Source organism: Episyrphus balteatus, chromosome 2, assembly GCF_945859705.1.
Source record: "Episyrphus balteatus chromosome 2, idEpiBalt1.1, whole genome shotgun sequence".
Classification (NCBI taxonomy): Eukaryota; Metazoa; Arthropoda; class Insecta; order Diptera; family Syrphidae; genus Episyrphus; species Episyrphus balteatus.
In genome coordinates, this window is record NC_079135.1 from 40,896,677 (window position 1) to 40,916,426 (window position 19,750).

Here is a 19,750-nt window from a genome sequence, read left to right on the forward strand (position 1 = left end):
TTTTTGTTCGCAATCGTGAGATTCACCCGAATGGAACTTACATTTTCCTCCGAACTAGTTTCCTGTTCGCCACAAAATTTAAGTGAGAAAAGAGATGTCGACTACCTAAGATAATTACCTAATATAAGAGTTCAAAATACGGAGTTTTCCGAACGTGAAAAACTTTTCGCCCGGAACTCACAATAAAGGAAAAGTGAAATTTAATTTCTCGGGTGGAATTTTGTTCACATGAAACTCACGATCCATGAGATCCAGCATTGAAAAATACCCTAAGACGATGTGCCATAATCTTATATTATTTTTCAAATATCGCTGTTTACTTTTTATAAAAAAAATCTTTTTTGTATTTCTTTTTCTTTTGATGTTCTTTATTTTAATTAATTGAAAAAGAAACATATTTCCGTCTTATTTTTATTAAAATACAAATTGGGAAAATAATTTATGTACTTGCAAGGTTTCCACCCTTTTAAATTGTAATATTTTTAAGCTTGCGATTAAGATCTTCGAATTTCAAAATTTTCCTTATGAAGAAGTCACCGTATCTGTGCGAAACTTTAGTATCAGCAATATGAATCATGTCGTTATCAATATAGAAATCGAGCTGGAAAAAAGAAATCACATTAATTCTAATAAGAAAATAACAAAAAGAGTAATAAAAACTTACTTCAGATCCAGATTGGAATTGTCCTTCCAGACCACTTGAACCCTTTGTCCAGACCAAATTCCTCATCTTGTGCTTAAAGCACAATAAACGAATAAGCAGGGTCTTGATTTCATCATCGGTCTTAGCATCAATAAATGAAGCTAATTTTTCCAATGGTAAGGTGGTGTACAATTTCAAATAAGACCTTGTAGTTGGAACGTCCTTTTGCTGACGCACTTCATCCATAAACACCTGCAATTGATGTTCCATTGGATCCTTGACATAATCCTCCATGGGTGCATCTGCAGATGGTGGGCATGGGCTGACAAATCGGGGACATGCAAAAATGAAGAACATTTTGAATGCTTCCAAGTCACCACATTGCATCTTGTACATATTGTCTTGGTAGTTCTTTTCCCTCAAGACTTGTTGAATCGACTCATCGATGCATTGTGGATGCAGAACCAAGCAAATGGCCAAAAGATGGTACATTTGTTCGGCTTGCTTGTTAATTTGATCATTCTGATACGAGCGAGTGCTGTACAACTGCTTGGTGCGTTGGATGTACAAGAGAATGTCCGAGAAAGTACGGATAGCATCGGCATAACGACGCATCATCATGTAAGCGAATCCCACATAGTAGGATGTGGATATTTGACATGCTGGGATGTGGGAATATTGCGATTTCTTGTGAATCTCAATTGGTTCAAGTACTTTGATGGCTTGGTAATAGTCACCGAGCAGAGAGTGGACACGAAGAAGTCCGACCAGCGAGAAGTAACCCAACATCTTGTAGAAGGAATGTTCTCCAAATTGTCCAGCAACAGTTTGGGGATCATTTCCCTGAGAGATTGCTAGCAATTGCTTCTTGATGTTGGAGATGTCTACAAGGGAATGCAATACATTCAAGATGCAGAGAATGCTCCAAACATTGTTGTGCTGGATGTTGAGCTGTTGAATTTCTTCTTGGCTCTTGTCTGTTAGACGTGCTCTGTAAAAGAAAAGAAAACATTAAAAGATAATTCTTAAAGTGTCTTCTGAGGGTCGATGCTCGTTCTGTGAAGCTGTGAAGTGATAAAAAATAATATCATTTAAAGAGAGTGTTAGTACACTCTAAATGATAAAAACTTTAATTTTTCAGTAAAATATTATTATTATATAGGTATCTTTAACAGCTTATATGATAAATGTTCTCGTAATTTATAAACTCGTCTGAGCCTAGTGAACATTGAGATTGTATTTTTTTTTTCAATTGTTTTTTTTTTTTTTTTTTTCTTTATTATTTTTTAATGAAATACCAATAAAGGAGAATGGACAAATTTGTTTCGAACGTGGACGCTGCGCGGCCAGAATGATTTTGTGCAGAAGTTTTTTTTTTCAATGTGACGTACATAACAAATGTATGAAATACATTTTTGCATTTAACACTTTTTATAGATTTTCTCATCTTGGGAACTTTAAAGTTCATTTTAAATGGAAAATGCTGATGATCTGTCGTTTTCCCTGAACCTGAAGAACCTAATCTGGAATATACGACCAATAGAAACCAAAACATAACCTTTTTAAAACAATACTTTTGAAAGTTTTTTGTTCAACTTCTTGTTAGATTGAAACATTTGAAAACTCTCGAAAAAAAACTCGACACTGTTGGTTTAAGAAGCTAATACTATAGTTTTTTTGTTCGGATATTCAAGATTGATGCCCTCAGGCTTAGGGAAAATGACAGAATATCATTTTTAAGATTAAAATGAAAATATACCTAATTAAATTTTTACTTTAAACATTGTACGATGCATTAATAATACTAATATTGCAATATCTGACATTCTTAATGCAATACAGCAAAACGTCCATAGTAAAAGTTTTACCTAAGATATATTTTTTTCATTTGATACGAATTTCATTAATGGCCGCGAAACCTCCAAAATGTCCATCCTGCTTATAAAGAATAAATGCAATTGGTATTTGGATATACTAAGGTACCTATAATAAATAAAAAACTAGATTGCTTCCTTTCAAAAAAATTAAATGCATTCAAATCATGGTGAAAGAGTTTTTTAAAAGTTGGTCATTTAATCCTAGTACAGGTAAAATAGGCGTTTAAAAAAATAAAATATTGTTTCACTCATGAAACAAGGATAAAAAAGTCCATAATAAAAGTTGGGTGGAAGGGTGTTTTTTCGCGGACAAGAGGGAAGCGGTAAAGCTCAAAAATATGGTGAACAAAATTGTTTGTGAAATATCATCATATGACACATGTTTTTAAGGTATTTTTTTTTTTGCTGAATCTAATGAAATAAAAATAAAGTCAATACGATTGCTCTAAGAACTTATTCCCAAGGGTGCTAGTTTTTTTACTTCAACAGGTAAAATATAACCGAAGCCCATGTGAAAAACATGCTACACTGATGAAATTCGGGATCAAGGTTTTAAATAAAGCAGGGACAAAGGATTCAAAAAGTTCTTAAAAATATTTTTGGTGAAAGGGTTTTTTTTTTATGGGTTGAGTTATGTGTGAGAAAGGTATCATAACAGCTGACTTATATTTTATTAATTTTTAAAACTTGGTTAAAAAGTTTTGGTTGGTATAAGAATAAAGGATCTATAAAGTTTACAAAATTATCTTGAGTGAAAGGGTGTTTTTTTTTAGGAAATGATGAAATTCGGAATTAGTACCATAAAAACTGGGAAAAAATTGCTACACCAATGAAAATTAGTAAAAACGTTTTATTTATAACTGGAACCAAGAACCCAAAAAGTCTATACAAATATTTCAGGTGAAAGGGCGTTTTTTTTTTTGCAACCAGTTACAGATTTTGCTGTCTCTTCGAAAAAACACCCTCTCATTTAAAATAAAAAATCTGTCAAATCACATACAAATTTAAAACTTTTCCGTTTTTAAAGAGACTTTAAATTTAATGGAGTGCGAAAAAACTGGGCCTTAGTACTTCTTAGTAAATTCTCTCTAAATGATTTTAAACATTGAGTTTTAGAACCGTATACACCATGGTCAAAGGAGAGATCCTGAGAATCTCGTCAAAAAAGCAATATCATACAATGTTCCAACACGAAGTAAAAAGAAGGGTAGGCCTAAAAACTCTTGGTACACGCAAATGCAAAAACACCAGCAATAAGTTGGCTTCAGAAATATAAAAATACAAAACCGGGAAGCTTGTCGCCGATTTCTGAGTTCAACCCGGCGATCCCCACAGGCAGATCACTAGTGTGAAGCAGATACGTGGGATAGCTATGATCCTGGACATCGAGATCATAACAAGAAAAGGAAGAAGAGTTTGCGAATCACATAAGGGGTGTCTGTAAAATGATTAAATGAAGAAAAAAAACCTGTGAAAATTTAAATGATACTATTTTTATCACTTCACAGCTTCACAGAATGAGAATTGAACCTCTGGGCGAGTTTAATTACCTGTATTGAGCAAAATTTTGGAATTGATAAACAAATTCATCAACCAATTCCCAAAGCCAAATGTCGGGCAATTCAAGTAACACTGGACTTGGCGATGAGATGATTAGATTGAAGAAATCGCAGTAATTAAAGAATGAATTAATACGCTGCTCCAATTTTGGTCCACCTGGAATGCGGGCGTGGATGTGGCGATAATACAATTCTTTGTACAAAATCAAGAACACTTTATCGTGTTCAACCAATGAGGAAACTTCTTGCTCATCGGGCCATGCACTCTTATCGAAATGGTGATCACTGATCTGGGGGAAGGTGTTCTCATACATGTTCTGGATGTCAAAGATGACTCCCTCCTTGATGGCCTGGCAAAAGTTAATCAAGAAATACTTGACATTTTCCGGCATTTGTTTGGAATAGTAATTGCGTTCGTATTCCATATCCAATTGTGGATCACCGGTATGACCGTAATCATCATAGAGATCCTAAATTAAATAATTTATTTTAATTAAATTTTATTCAATAAAAAATGTATGTAGTTTGCTTTTTGTTAAACACTGAGCAAGCACTGAAGTTTGGTTATGTTTCACTTCACTACTTTAAAATGCTTTATTTTAATGAATTATTATACTTTTTTAGAAATATTTATTAATTTGTTATACCTGATTGCCGTAATCGTCACCACCGTACATGATTTTAGAAATTATTTATAACTTTTTTTAATGAAAATTGTAAAATTTGCCAGCAAGTTGACAGAAACACGCCAGCAGCAGAATAATTCAAGAATTAAAAGAAAGAGGCGCATACATTGATGCAAGAGTGAAATGGTTATATATTTATGAAAAGGTGTGTTTGTTTTGAAGTAGAAGACAAAAATGGAATATAGAGATGAGAAAGTTTGAAAAGTAAATTTTTATCGATTGATTAAAAAAGTAGGAAAAAAATTGAGTGAGCGCACAACTTTGTCAATAATTTGAAAATAGAAAATAAGCATATCTGTGTCGCACAAACTTGCTCTTATGTTAAAATTTCTTTCAAAGAGTTTTTTTTTTTTATTAAAAAAATATGAAGCCTAGTACGCAAATTGAGCTTTATTTTAGCTCCCATACAAATTATCGAAAAATCATCTAAATTTGTTCGATAATTTGTATGGGAGCCAAGTATGCAGCTGAAGCGAAACGAAATTTTCCATACAAAATTTCGTTAGACGTTGAACGAAAATTTTCGTTTAGCTTTTCGTTTTTCAGTACGCAGCTCTAGCCTGGTACACTGCTCGCCAGGGAGCATGGGAAAATTATCTCGGCTAAAATTTAGCGCGAACAGCGTACCAGGCTTCTAGCGAAAAATTAGGTGTGTTTTTTATTACAACCGGTCTTAAAGCCTGGTACGCTGCTCGCGCTAAATTTTAGCCGAGATAAAATTCCCATACAAGTTATCGATAACTTGTATGGGATCCATTTTATCTCGGCTAAAAATTTTCGATAATTTGTATGGGAGCTAAAATTTAGCGCGAGCAGCGTACCAGGCTTAACTTGACAAAAAAAACGCAGTCTGGGCTAAGCAATTTACATGTTAAGCCTGGTACGCTGCTCGCGCTAAATTTTAGCTCCCATACAAATTATCGAAAATTTTTAGCCGAGATAAAATGGATCCCATACAAGTTATCGATAACTTGTATAGGAATTTTATCTCAGCTAAAATTTAGCGCGAGCAGCGTACCAGGCTTTAAATACAACAACACCTTAGCCCCTTGGGCTTAGTTGTTTAGCCCGGATATTTCTCTGGGCTTAACTTTTTGAAGAGTTTTAAATCTGTGCTACCAAACTAATTTTTTCATAAATTGTTTAGAATTTGTTTAAAACGTGAAAACTGACGTTTGGAAGGACAAAATGTATTAAAATAGTTTTGCTAGCATACATTTTTGTATCTCTTTGTAAAACATACATGCAAAATACAAGAAAATGACGAAAGCGAAAAATATGACAACTCTAAATTTTTGTTGTGTCTGCTGTTTTCGGAACATTCAATATACAGTGCTGCCAAGGTTTCAGGTTAAGCCCCGAGGCGTTTTTTTTGTCCAGTTAAGACCGGTGGTAATAAAAAACACACCTATTGTAGAGTTTTCACTCATTTTTCACTTACTTTTTACTGTCCTGTGCATTTGTCTTGACTCCAAGAGCAGTGTTGACGGTTTTTTCACTTTTAATTCATTTATTTCTTGCGTTAAAAATTATTTTCTGTTGCTTTTTCTTGATTTGGAATTTTGTTTTTTGATTTTGACAGAAAACTCGATGATATTTTTTCGTTAGCATTTTCGTTGTCGTTTTTGGAGACTTGAAAATTTTTCGTTTCGCTTCACCTGCGTACTAGGCCTTAGCTCCCATACAAATGATCGAACAAAATTTTTTTAAATTTTTCGATAATTTGTATGGGAGCTAAAATTTAGCTCGATCTATGTACCAGGCCTTAGGCTAGCACAAAAGTCTAGTAAGCAGATCACGCTAAATTTTAGCTCCCACACAAATTATCGATAACTTGTATGGGAATTTGAGCTATGCTAAAATTTAGCTCGATCTGCGTACCAGGCTTTTAGTACAATTTTTTTTAAAAAGAGTATACAAACTGTTTTTTAGACCAAAAACTAACCTTTCTGCATTATTTTCGTAATTTTTCCATTTTGGGAATTAACAAACAAAATCGTGTCAGGTGTTCCACCCATAAACTTAAGTTCCAGAATTGAATTGATTTAAAAAAATTAACTAAACGAACAAACCTAAGTAAATTCTTGGCATCACTGGCTTTTCCCAGCAACATACCAAAATGACATTTCAATTTTTTTTTTACTACTCAACAGGAACCTAGACAAATAAGTAAATCTATTTCAATTTATTTACTTTAAATAAAACTTTAACCAACTTGAATCCTTAAATTTAAAATAAATTCTTATACAGGCTCTTCATATCAATGGATTATCATCACCACGTTTTCTAAAATCTAATAGATACGCTCGATTTATCTTATACTTTTGCGACCTTTGACACAACCGAAATTATCATACAAAAAAAAATCAAAATACTCAACTTTCTCTCCGAAGAACCCACACACAAATCACACGTAATATGGCAACAAAACGAAAACCAATTCGACCTGTTAACACGAATATGAATTTCAGACCCGGAGGTCCTGATGTATCCAGGTCAGAAGCCAAAGGCACTCGACCTACGGCTGCACCAACAACAATTAAAGAAATCATAGTCACAACAATAATGTATGTTTGCAAAAAGACCATCTTCTTCGATACCAATCTTAAAGTAGCTCTCTATTTGGGAAGTCTTTTTGTAATTTCACTTATTGGAGACTTTATACCTTATCCCAAAACATACTTTTCCCGTTCGGACAATCTATTTAATGTTTACTTTGTTAAAATCGGCTGGGGTTGGACGTTATTATTTAGTTTACCTTTTCTAGTTATGACTTCAATTGTCCTTTGTTGTGGGGATAGGAAAAAGATGCTAACAAATCACTTACCTCGCATTGCAATTGCTACGTTCTTCTGGTTCTTCTGGACAAAGTTGTTTAATGTTATTGAAACATCTTATGGCCGATGCACTGCTAGAGGATTTGATAGCAAGTCTACTTGTTTGCGTGCTGGCCATTTATGGAACGGATTTGATATATCAGGACATGCATTTATTTTAATTCACTCTAGTTTGGTATTGATCGAAGAAGCTAGACCAATAGTTAAATGGGAATCGATTAAAGAGCATTTGCGAAATGAATTGCACAATCGTAGTGTAGCAGAGCGGTCAAGTACAAATCCACTGAGGAATCTCAGTGATGAGCAAATGAAAATGCTAAACTTTTTGTATGAACGTTTGACTCCAGCTATTAGGACTCTATTCATTGGCATTGCAGCTTTGCAGTTGCTATGGGATGTCATGTTAGTTGGAACTATGCTGTACTATCACAAAATGATTGAAAAGGTTGTTAGTGGAATAATTGCAATTTTAACATGGTACTTTACATATCGATTCTGGTATCCATCATCGAGTGTATTGCCTGATCCAGCTGGAAGTGGATGCTTCTTTTATCAACGAGAAAGAAGTGACACTTTTGTGTATAAGAGGACTCCCAGTTTGACAACACCAATAACACCAACACAGCGCACACCAACGACTTCTGGCCAAGTGCCCATGTTTATGGGTTTGCCTATTTATGCGAATCAACGAGTGGCGAATCAGGCTTCTGCAACGCCCAACACATCAAATAATTCTTCAGAATTTCTTTAATGATTTTTCTGTTTAGTCATTACGCTTATAATGTTTTTTTTTTTTTTAATTTCTTTTTATATTTTTGGTGAAAACTTTATTTTTGTTGTTTGATTTGTTAAAATTGTATTTTTCCCTTCTTAAACTATCTTGTCATTATTATTTATCCTTTTGTTGCGATAAAACCCATAAATGTATTACATATTTAAGTGCCTATGGTGTTTTTTTTTTAGTGGTGTTCAATAAATATTTTTTTTTGTTAATTTTTTAGTTTTTTTTTTTTATTGTGGTTGTTGTTTGTTATTGATTGGATGTTTTTAGGTTTTGTTATTTTTGTAGATTGTATTATACATACATAAATGTAGGATTTTATGAATACATACAATATTTATGTAAATAGCAATAAGTACATAATTATATTTATATGAATCATGATCAATTGATCAGAAATATGTAGCACTCGAAAAAATAAAGCAGCTTTTATTTTGAATACAACCTGTAAGCATATATTTGAATTGTGCATCACTTGTGACAAAACCGAAGGATGAAAATATTTTATAGGAAAAGGACTATTGCTTGGTCTTATGCTGAATTAGATTTGTGTAGTTGATTTGCCACGAATCCGGAAAAGAAATCACAGAACCCGTTATATGAAATTTTCTAATAAGATGGATTCCGTGATAGGTTTTTTTCGGAATTCGGGATAAGAATCGAATTCATAAAAAAGGCAAATAAAACTCGATGTGTTATTGTGCCCATTATTATGAAAGTGGACGAAGTCCCTTTTTGCATTGTTTAAAGAAAAACTTACATAACAATTTTCTTATAAAGATTTAACTGTATTTCTTTTATGACATCACTGAAGGAGCAATAAAGAAGTTTATTTAGTGCAATTTCGCTTTCAATTAAACTTTACCCCTTAAATAATAATTATTTTTAGGCTCGATTTGATCGTATTTTTAGGAGTGACTTAGTCCACTTTCATAATAAAGGGCACAATTATTATCGTTGCAAGATGGGTTTTTATTTGCCTGTTGTTTGGACATATCGAATACCGTAACATTCATACGATTAACGATTATGATTATATTGGTGATTAAAAAAATTCTTTGCTAAAATAAGAAATTAAATAGCATACTTCGTTTGGAGGTCAAAACTATTTAAAAATGTATATATGTCTCACGAGATATGTCTCATGGGACATCCCAAATAAAATAGAAGTAGTCTAAAATTGATTTGGGGTATTTCGACCCCCCAATACCCCTCCTCTATTAATCAAGTTTTATTTGAGGTTTATACAGGGTGTCCCAAAAGTAATGGATCAAACGAAATATGCTGATAGGCCTACTTAAGGGCTCTCAGAATTTGGTAACTTGTTCATCCCAAATCCTTACGGTTTTCGATTTAATGCAATTCTTGTGAAATTTCGAAAAATCCCTACTTTGCAACAGTATTTTGCTTCTTGCGCCCACTATTAATTTTTGTTTTTTAAAATTCTTTTACAAAAACATTGCCAAATAATTAGGAACAATTTATTAATCAAAATATTTTTTATTCCATACGCCATATCGCTGCAAATTAACTAACAGTTTCAAGTTTTATAAAAAAATCAATTTCTAACTTTTATTTGAGAGCAACACCGCAAAAAAAATTTATACGGTGTGTGGATGGTTTATTATTCTAAAAAGTTGCCCTTTTATTGTAGTTTTCAAAATAGTATAAAAGTTTCCAAAGTTCCAGTTATATCGCAAAATATTACAATTTGAATTCAACAAAACAGGGGTTTTCAGCGCAAAAATACAAACAAAAATAGAGGCTTTTGTTCAAAGAAAAATAAAGAAATAACAGTTCGAGAAAATGAGTTTATTTTTGGTTGTTTTTTGTTCTGAAAAACCCTGGTTTTTTGAATTCAAACTGTAATATTTTGCGATCTAACTGCAACTTTGGAAACTTTTATACATTTTTGAAAACTACAATAACAGGGCAACTTTTTAGAATGATAAACCATCCACACACCGTACAAATTTTTTTTGCGGTGTTGCTCTCAAATAAAAGTTTGAAATTGATTTTATTATAAAACTTGAAACTGTTAGTTAATTTGCAGCGAAATGGCGTATGAATAAAAAATATTTTGATTAATAAATTGTTCCTAATTATTTGGCAATGTTTTTGTAAAAGAATTTTAAAAAACAAAAATTAATAGTGGGCGCAAGAAGCAAAATACTGTTGCAAAGTAGGGATTTTTCGAAATTTCACAAGAATTGCATTAAATCGAAAACCGTAAGGATTTGGGATGAACAAGTTACCAAATTCTGAGAGCCCTTAAGTAGGCCTATCATCCATTACTTTTGGGACACCCTGTAGATTTAAGTGAATTTTTTTGTCAAACGTCTGGTCTCATGGGGGCCATTATAATTCGGGGGCCCTTTTACATGGATATAGCTGATACAGCAGCAGCTACGCTCTGAGTCATAGGTATATCGAGAATCTGAAAATGGTTGTGACATCAGCAAAATTTGGATGCAATAGTCCAGGCTTTCTCTACTGTGAAAAAGGCATTACTGCACAGAGGCAAAAACTTTTCTGATAAGAAATATGATTATTAAAGCCGTTTTTTTTTTTTTTGGTAACTCAGTCAGTACTAAGCTTAGTAAAATTTTACACGATAAACAGCAAAAAGTTATTGCTAAGGATAAACAAAAATTTTTTTATTTATTGGTTTAATAGACCAGTGCCGATGCCTTCAAAAACATTAAAAAGTACAGAAAAATCATAGTAGGATGAAACCCATTGGAAAAGGAGGGGAATATGATAAGAATGAAAGGAAAAATAAATTACGGGCGAGCCGAGTTCGGGAAGTGGGTGGGTTGAGTTTTTAATGGTAAAAAATGGTATATCTCGATTTCCGGCAAAACTACAAATCTTATAGAAAAAAGTTGTATGGCAAAGTTGTAGGTAATAAAAAGATCTACAACTTTTGTATCAACAATTTTTTCACATAACCACAAAATTTATGTGAAAAATTAAAAAAACCGAGTTTTTGGTTTTTTATTTGTGAAAACTTACCTTATTATGTCCCAAATACACTGTAATTTATTTGATTTAAAATATTAATTTGTTCACCTTATTTTGACTTAATACCAAAAATACACCCTAATTTTCAATCGAAAATTCACGTGTCAAAATATCAGCTTTTTTCAAAAAGTCGGTGAGCATGACGATCGTTAAAATGTCTATTTGCTGATGGTGTAAAAAAAATTTTACATTAGTATACTATAGAACATGTTCTAGTAAAATTCAAAAAATGAAAAAGGTTGAATTCGAAAAAAATTTTTTATCATTTTGTTTACAATTTTGGCCTATTTATTCAAATTTACACTTTAATTACTCAAAAAACGTAAGATTAATCAATGTTACATGAAATTTCACCAAATTTCGTAGAAAAATTCTTGTTTTTGAAAAAGATAAAAATAAAAAACCAAAAACTCGGTTTTTTTAATTTTTCACATAAATTTTGAGGTTATGTAAAAAAATTGTTGATACAAAAGTTGTAGATCTTTTTATTACCTACAACTTTGCCATACAACTTTTTTCTGTAGGGTTTGTAGTTTTGCCGGAAATCGAGATATACCATTTTTTACCATTAAAAACTCAACCCACCCACTTCCCGAACTCGGCTCGCCCGTAATTTATTTTTCCTTTAATTTTGATCATATTCACCTCCTTTTCCAATGGGTTTCATTCTACTATGATTTTTTTTGGTTTCAAAAACTATCGACCCTGGTCTATAAAGAGACATTTTTTTCAAAAAGATCGCTTCATTTTTAATTTCGAAAACAACCAAGAAGTAATTAAATTTTAGTAGCGACTACAAGTGGTTGAAAGGAATTCAACAAGGCAAACAAATATTTTTTAAGTATTTACTGATGCAGTTTTTCCAAGTATACCATAAAATGACTTTTTTAAAAGAAAAACTTGTGAATAATTTTTGTTGTTTATTATTATTTTTTTTTGCTTTTTATTCACATTGGTTACCTATTCCTCTACTATTTAAAAAGCATTCTAGTGGTGGCAGTGATCAAAACTTCTTTCGCAAAGCTCTCCATTTCTATTGAAAACTTTTCGAAATAATATAGGTACAGATTCTGTTATTTTTTATCATTGGTAACACCCCCACCTGAAATTTAATCAGTTTTTCATATATATTTATTTCCACACATTCGAATTTATCATAGGTCTTTGAGTGCTTTTAAATTTCATACGTTTTGATAATATGAAATCTAAATCCTTTTACTCAAGATAGTAATGACATCTAAAATTCCCTCTAAATAAGAAAGATTTATAAGCAGCGTTACGTCTTCTACCCTATTTCAGATATTTTTGTTTTTCTTCATGCATGAATAGAGATAGCTTCTATAGTAAAAGCTATATTTTTAATTATTTTCATATCACAGGCATATCCAACTCAAGTTCTCACAAATACAAATTTTAGTTAGATACCTACTGACTTCCAACTCCGGACATTCATTTTATTTATCATCAATCTCACGCAAGTTAAGCTCGTTAAAACTTGATCTAGGTAAACAGTCGGTTACATGCAGTAGGGTAGTTGTGTTTGGCTCTTAAATATTTCCGGACGGTTTTGCACCAAAGCATGTGATAAACGTTGTTTTTTTCAAAAACTTTATTTGAAAATTGCATTTAAATAACAATGAGTGAGGAAAAAAACATAAATGTTGGCGTTGAATTCAAGGAGCCTAATTTAACAGAAGGACTCGTTCTTTATTTTCATCCGAAAAATTTTCATTCGCAAAAAGTATGTGAAAAGTGAAGTAAATTTTAATATATAAAATACATTTTTCTTATCATGTGACATTAAAAAAAAAAAATAAACATTACGTGCACTGGAGCATGAGAATATCTCTCCGAAAAAAAGTTTATTATTTATAAACATTTGGAGGGATAGGCTAGAGAGGGTATCTAACACAAAGACGAAAGTAAGACATGCTCACAGTCAGTTCAAGCAATGCAAATATTATTTATTTAAATATTTATGAAGATTAATTTGTGTGGGGTGTTTTGTTAAAGCTGTTCTATGATATAATTACAATTTTTTAAATCAACAAAATTGTGATCAACAATAATTATTTTTAGTTCAAAAACTTCACACAAATAATATGTGGATATCAAATCTTAGGGTAAAATTATGAAAATATTACATTACTGTGGAAGTATTCATTTTGTTGATTATTCTGAGCCCCAAAAGAATAAAAGAAAAACCAAAAGAGCATACATTGCTTTATTTCTTCCTATTCTTCTAAAGTCTTTCAGTTTGAAATACATCAATTGCATAATGCTTCTTGTCTCCCTAATTTTCGGTGAAGCATCTTCCATTCTATATTATTTTTAAATAAAACAATCCTTATTTTATGGTTTCTATACTTGCCTGCGAATTTTATAGCTTCTGATAAATATGTAGGTATATTGTATGTATATGGAGGAGAATCTAGGCATTCAACTTCATAAAAATTTTAGTTTTGGTTTATGTCCTTTTTTATTAAAATAGGTTTGAAGTTTTCGTATTATGGCAAAAACCCTCCTAAACAACCCAAATAATTTTTGCATGGTTAGACTATTTGGCTAGAGTAAGATGTTTTACTTTAAGTGATGTTTTAGCTTGTATTAAAAAATTTTAAAAAAAGTTACACATACACCAGAGTGAACCACGTTTTTATAAAAATATGAATTTTAAAACATGGTAATTTAATTTTATTGGATATCAAATTAAAGCAAGAACATAGGTACATAATACTGTTTTTTTAATGCTTAAAAATTCAAAATTTTATATTAAGTTTGCAAATAGAAAAATTATAGAATTTTTATTTATTGTTTATTTTATTGAAAATTTAAATGAGGTTAAGGTTTGCAACTCATCTACTCACCCTTCTTTCCAGGAAGATCAGTTTAATTTTATGTATGGTCTTTTATGTCTTTAGAGCTGAAAAATGCAACTGTTAATTTTATTTGCTTTTTTCCTATAAACTAGGAAGAGATTAAATTTTATAAACAAATGGTGTGGTGCTTAAAATTGGTGAGTATGTATCATGAGAAAACCAGCTTAGGTAGCGTAGGTACGGTTAAAACACGTAATTAATAACATTGCAACAGCAGAAAATTGTTAATTTTTTGTTGTGTTTCTTTGATTCACAGTCTTTTCTTTGGTATATTTCCTGATGTTAACAATAGTTTCTAACCATTTACATTAGACTTTTTCGTTTTCGAGTAATATTGTTATTAAACTTTGTAGCCTGATGAACTTAATAAATTATACCTACAAATATTTAAAATAATAAATATTATTATAACCATATGTAATTCTTTTTAATAAAAATATTTTTAGAACAGTGGTTCAAAGTAGTAGCTAGATTTTTGGAAGCCATATGTATACAATTTTTTTTTCTGGGGGTCACCCATTCTCTTAGACTGAATGATAAGCTTTTTTAAACTGAAACACTTACAATTCAATTTAAAAGTTTAAGTAAAAGTTTTTTTTTTTTCCAAATTCTGTATTTATCTGGTTCTAAGACTCCCAACATAATACTCAGACTTTGAAGGCTGTGAAATCTTTCTTGAAATTGACCAATCAAAATATCACAATAATAACAGTTGACCTTAAGGTTAGATTTCGAATTTGAAATTTTCTGCAAACTCATCAAAAAAGCACTTCGTTATGTACCCCTCTCCTTTTATTTTTGAAAATAGAGCAACACTTTTCAATCTAGGAAAACAACAAGTACCTATACTGAATAACATACATCCGTATTTTATGCATTTCATCTGTTTTTAAAATTTAAATTTAAAGGTTAGTGGAATTGGTAACAAAAGTCAGAAAGCTGTTAGGTGTTAGTATTAGTTGATTTGTCATCAGTTGAAGAGATAATGATAGAGGTTTTTAAGTAGAAAAAAGGTTACACATACGTCATAGTGACTCCATAAGGTTGAAGTCTAAAAGGTCAGTTGACTTTTGTTCACCACTCATTGAGATTCAAAAATTATTATTTTAAAAATACTATACTACGTAAATCTCTGAGTCAAATTTTATAATTTCGTTGTATTTGATATACAAAAATAAGTACCTATTTTTTTCTAATTCGTTTTTAATAATCGTGAGCAACTAAATTTTAGTAATCATAAGTGTGATATTATTATGTCTTTTTTAAAAGTTTTGAATATATTCTACTTTCAGATCTTGTTTATACTTTACGAAAAAAATATCAAATTTACACCTTATGTTTTGGATCTAGCCCATGGAGAACAATACTCATCCTGGTTTCTCAGTAAAAATCCAAAAGGTGACGTTCCAGTTCTTGAGGATAATGGATTAGTAGTTCCAAGTTCTCAAAGCATTATTAATTATTTGGAGGGAAAATTCAAGGGAGGTAATTTATGAATGAAAAAAATAATTATAATTATGGTTAAAACGTGCTTATATATATGATTATTTCTTTTTAGCAAACTACCCACCTCTTATACCGACTGATAAAAAATCAATCGAGTACACTAAGTCAGTATCTTACGAGGAGATTTTAAGCAAACTACCAGTGGGTGCTTTAAGTCTGGGCTCATTTATACACAAAGATCTTAAATTAAATCCGAAGCCACCATTTACTGGAGCCATTCGTCAATCTTGTATTGGTAAATATAAAAAACAAATAAAAACTTTTTAGTATAAGAATTTTAACATTTCCGTTTTTTTCATTTTTTTAAAGAAAACAATGATAAAGTTTATGAAATGTTAAAAAAGTCCGTAAACGAATCCTCAGACTATCAGAAATCCACTTTAAAGGACAAACTTAACCTTCAACAGCGACGCAAGGAATTGATTTATTGCAGAGTGGAATTCCAACGAGTTCTTGATAAGTTTGAAATAGTATTAAAACAATTTGAAAAAGAACTAGAAGAAGGCCCTGAAAAAGATTGGCTTTTATCGTCAGAATTCTATTCAGTTGATGTAAGCTTTGGATTACTTTTGGAGCGACTAGACACTTTAGGTTTTGAAGATTACTATTGGGCTAATGGAAAATTGCCAAAAATTAAACAATATTACTCGCGTTTTCGAGAAAGACCTGTTTTTAAAAAAGTTATGCCAACAAATAATGTTGGTGTTTTAACAAACATGTGGATGAATACTCCAGCTCAGTATAAACTTGGAGCTGGTGTGATTGGAATGGCAATGTTTGCTGCTTTTGCACACAAATAAATTCGTAAAAATCAGAAAATTTAATTCTTAACTAAAAAAAACGAGTAGTGTAATATATACAAATACATACTAAATTCAAGGTTTCAAGGCTAATTTTGATGAACACTAATAAAAATTTATCCTAAACCTTGGTTTTTGTTGTTTTAAAAATGTTAACTTAATTTTTTTTTCCTATAGTTTACATATTTAAATAAAAAGCCAATAAACATAATAAGAAAACACTAGAAAATAATATTTTTTGTTAGGATTTTTTTATATTTTAATAAATTGTTGTTAAATTGTTGTGTGGTTAATCACACCGACTCAACAAGTGAAAAGTACAAAAGTGAAAATTTTCAAACTTTTTTTTTGATAGTTTTTCGGGCTTGAAAAAATTGTGATATAAGTTTAGTTTTCAGTTTAAAGCCTAGTACGCAGATCGAACTAAATTTTAACTCCCAAACAAAATAATCTCAAATTTTTAACCTAGATATAATTTTTTTAAGAATTTCAGTCAAGTTGTGCGCAGATTCAGCTAGAAAATCACACACTGAGTATATATTTTTGTCAGTACAATTTTGCGGACGGAAGAGCCAAGAAAAAAAATGTCAGCTAAAATTTAGGTAGGTTAAAAAAAAAATTCGTAAACCTATTCTTTTTCAAAAAACCTATTACATTTTTTTACTTTTGTAATTTAGCAAAAAGTGAGTTTGTTTGGGCATTTTTTGCAAATTCCGAAAGTAAAAATAATTTTGTTCCCGATAGCTTAATGGCTGAAAAAGAGTATACAAATTGTTTTTTAAACTATTCTCAGTGAGGGATATATGCTGGCGCAGGAATAAAATATAGAAATCGAACATCATTTTATCATGTTTTTGGAAAGATGACAAAGAACTGGGAGGATGAAGATAAAAGAAGAAATACGGTGAAAATCATTAACGTTGTTTAAGTTTACAAGGCATCCATTTATTTCAATTCAGCGCCTTACTCATCTTATCTGAAGTACTTACATATGTCCTTGCGTTAGATAGTTTTAGTTAGTTAAGCCTGGTACGCTGCTCGAGCTAAATTTATCGAAAAATTTTAGCTGGGCTAAATTTATCGAAAAATTTTAGCTGGGCTAAAATGAGTCCCATACAAATTATCGATAACTTGTATGGAAATTTTATCTTGGCTAAAATTTAGCGCGAGCAGCGTATCAGGCTTTAACAGTTACTTACTTACATTGTGAATGCTTTAAACCCCTTATTTACAAAAAGTCAATTTGTATTGTCTTTCACCGTTTTACTTGTGATATAGGTACTATAAGGCATGTCTCGAATGAGACATCAAAGGAAAGGTTTCTTTAAAATATTGTAACGATGAATTACTGAACTACTTTTAAGATAAAAGTCTGAACACACTACCTACTCCTGCAAAGGTAGAAATGTGAACGGACCTTTAGTAATTAAGAAAAATATCTCATTGAACACATCTAAAAATATCCCACTGAACACATCTAAAAATATCTCACTGAACACATCTCAAAATATCCCACTAGACTGGAAGTATGAAGTGCCCTTCCTGGAAAGGAAGTTTCGAGAGACAGGGACGAGAGCCTTCGAGGACGTTCTCGAGTCTCGAGATTCCGGTATAAAAGGCAGCGTAGACACCGACCGGAGACAGTTTAATCTTGAAAGTGAAAGAGTACAGTACAAAGTGAAATAAAGTGTTGCGAATTGTTAGTAGTAAATAAAGTGATTTAAAAGTGTGTTTGTTTGAGCGAATAATAAAAGTAAATTGAGTTGAAATAAAGTGTGTTCTTATTTGAACGGAAATATAAGTGGAAATTAAATAAGTTTTATTGTGAACCCGGAATAAAACATTACATTGGTGTCAGAAAAGTGGAATAAAACTTATTTATTTGTGCGAATCAGATAATTTCGCGAATAAAATAAAAAGTGCGCGTGTGTTTTAACAATAAACAAAGTGTAAAACATTTTGAAATAAGTAAAAGTGCTCGCGTTTTGAAAAGTTAAAATGGGTAAAACACTAAATCAGTTAAGTTTGACTGAGTTGAAGGCGGAATTGACTAAGCGAAGTCTTCCTACTGCTGGATCGAAAAATGATCTCATTATTCGTCTACAGGATTATTTAACCCAGAAAAACGAAGATTTGGATACATTTCAATTCGAGGTTGAAATGATAGAAGAACGAGTAAGTACTAGTTCCGATATGTCATCCATGATGGCTGTTCTCCTTGCAAAATTTGAAGAACAGAAAGAACAAATTGAGACACAACGCAAGGAACAGAGAGAACAAATGGAAAAACAACGTACCGAGCAAAGGAGTGAACAACAGAGTGTTCTCGAACAAATGGAAAAACAACGTACCGAGCAAAAGAGTGAACAACAGAATCTTCTCGAAAAATTAGATGAACAGAAAAACATCATCCAAGGTAAGCTTGACGCGATCGAGAACAAGTTCGTTGCTATTGATGCTTCCATCAAATGCGTTGAAAAGCAATCTCAAGAAAAGTTCGAGAAAGTTGAAGAAAAACTCGAGAAAGTAGAAGGAAAGTTCGAGAAAGTGGATGACAAGTTTGAAAAAATGGAAGTTAAAATGCAAAGTATTACTGAGGAACTTGACAAGGTTCGGAAAATTAAGATTCGAGAAAGTTCTGGTGAGTACCCAAAGAAGAAGGAAATGCATCCACCAACATTTGATGGACAAAGTTCTTGGTCGATCTACAAGAAACAGTTTGAGGCAGCTGCAACAACAAATGGCTGGGATGACGAAGACAAATGTATAGCGCTGACTCTTGCTCTTAGAGGTCCTGCTGCTGAGTTGTTACAAACGTTACCACCAGAAAAGAATGGTAACTTTAACGCTCTTGTCCAGGTCATTGAAAAACGCTTTGGAGATGGCCATATGCAGGAAGTCTTCCGCGTCCAACTCAATACAAGAGTCCAGAAAAGAGGAGAAACTCTGCAACAACTTCAAGCAGATATTGAAAGGTTGGCTCATCTGGCATATCCGACAGCAGGAGACGACATTATCAATCAGTTTGCGACAGAAGCCTTTGTACGTGCTGTATCTGATATAAATCTTCAGCGAGCAATTCGAACAGCTGGAAAACGTTCCCTTCCTGAAGCATTAGCGTTTGCACTGACTATGGAAGCAGCAGAACAGGCTTCTCA

The 19,750-nt window shown here is 31.9% G+C and overlaps 3 protein-coding genes across 3 annotated transcripts; 2 read left to right on the forward strand and 1 right to left on the reverse strand.

The window, feature by feature from the left end:
* Positions 1-346: 346 nt before the first annotated feature.
* On the reverse strand, positions 347-4,864 carry LOC129912703 (eukaryotic translation initiation factor 3 subunit L). Its single transcript, XM_055991071.1, has 4 exons — positions 4,727-4,864; positions 4,071-4,549; positions 665-1,634; positions 347-601 (listed from the first exon to the last, which is right to left on the reverse strand). The coding sequence occupies exons 1-4, from the start codon at positions 4,754-4,756 to the stop codon at positions 467-469; spliced, it is 1,614 nt and encodes a 537-aa protein (XP_055847046.1). The 5' UTR covers positions 4,757-4,864; the 3' UTR covers positions 347-466.
* A 1,972-nt stretch (positions 4,865-6,836) lies between these two features.
* LOC129912708 (acyl-coenzyme A diphosphatase FITM2) lies at positions 6,837-8,581 on the forward strand. The gene is made up of 2 exons (XM_055991078.1): positions 6,837-6,934; positions 7,016-8,581. Exon 2 carries the CDS (start codon positions 7,184-7,186, stop codon positions 8,351-8,353), a length of 1,170 nt encoding a protein of 389 aa, XP_055847053.1. The 5' UTR covers positions 6,837-6,934; positions 7,016-7,183; the 3' UTR covers positions 8,354-8,581.
* Positions 8,582-12,802: 4,221 nt separating this feature from the next.
* On the forward strand, positions 12,803-16,685 carry LOC129912709 (ganglioside-induced differentiation-associated protein 1). Its single transcript, XM_055991079.1, has 4 exons — positions 12,803-13,148; positions 15,579-15,771; positions 15,845-16,027; positions 16,102-16,685. Exons 1-4 carry the CDS (start codon positions 13,044-13,046, stop codon positions 16,590-16,592), a joined length of 972 nt encoding a protein of 323 aa, XP_055847054.1. The 5' UTR covers positions 12,803-13,043; the 3' UTR covers positions 16,593-16,685.
* Positions 16,686-19,750: the final 3,065 nt, after the last annotated feature.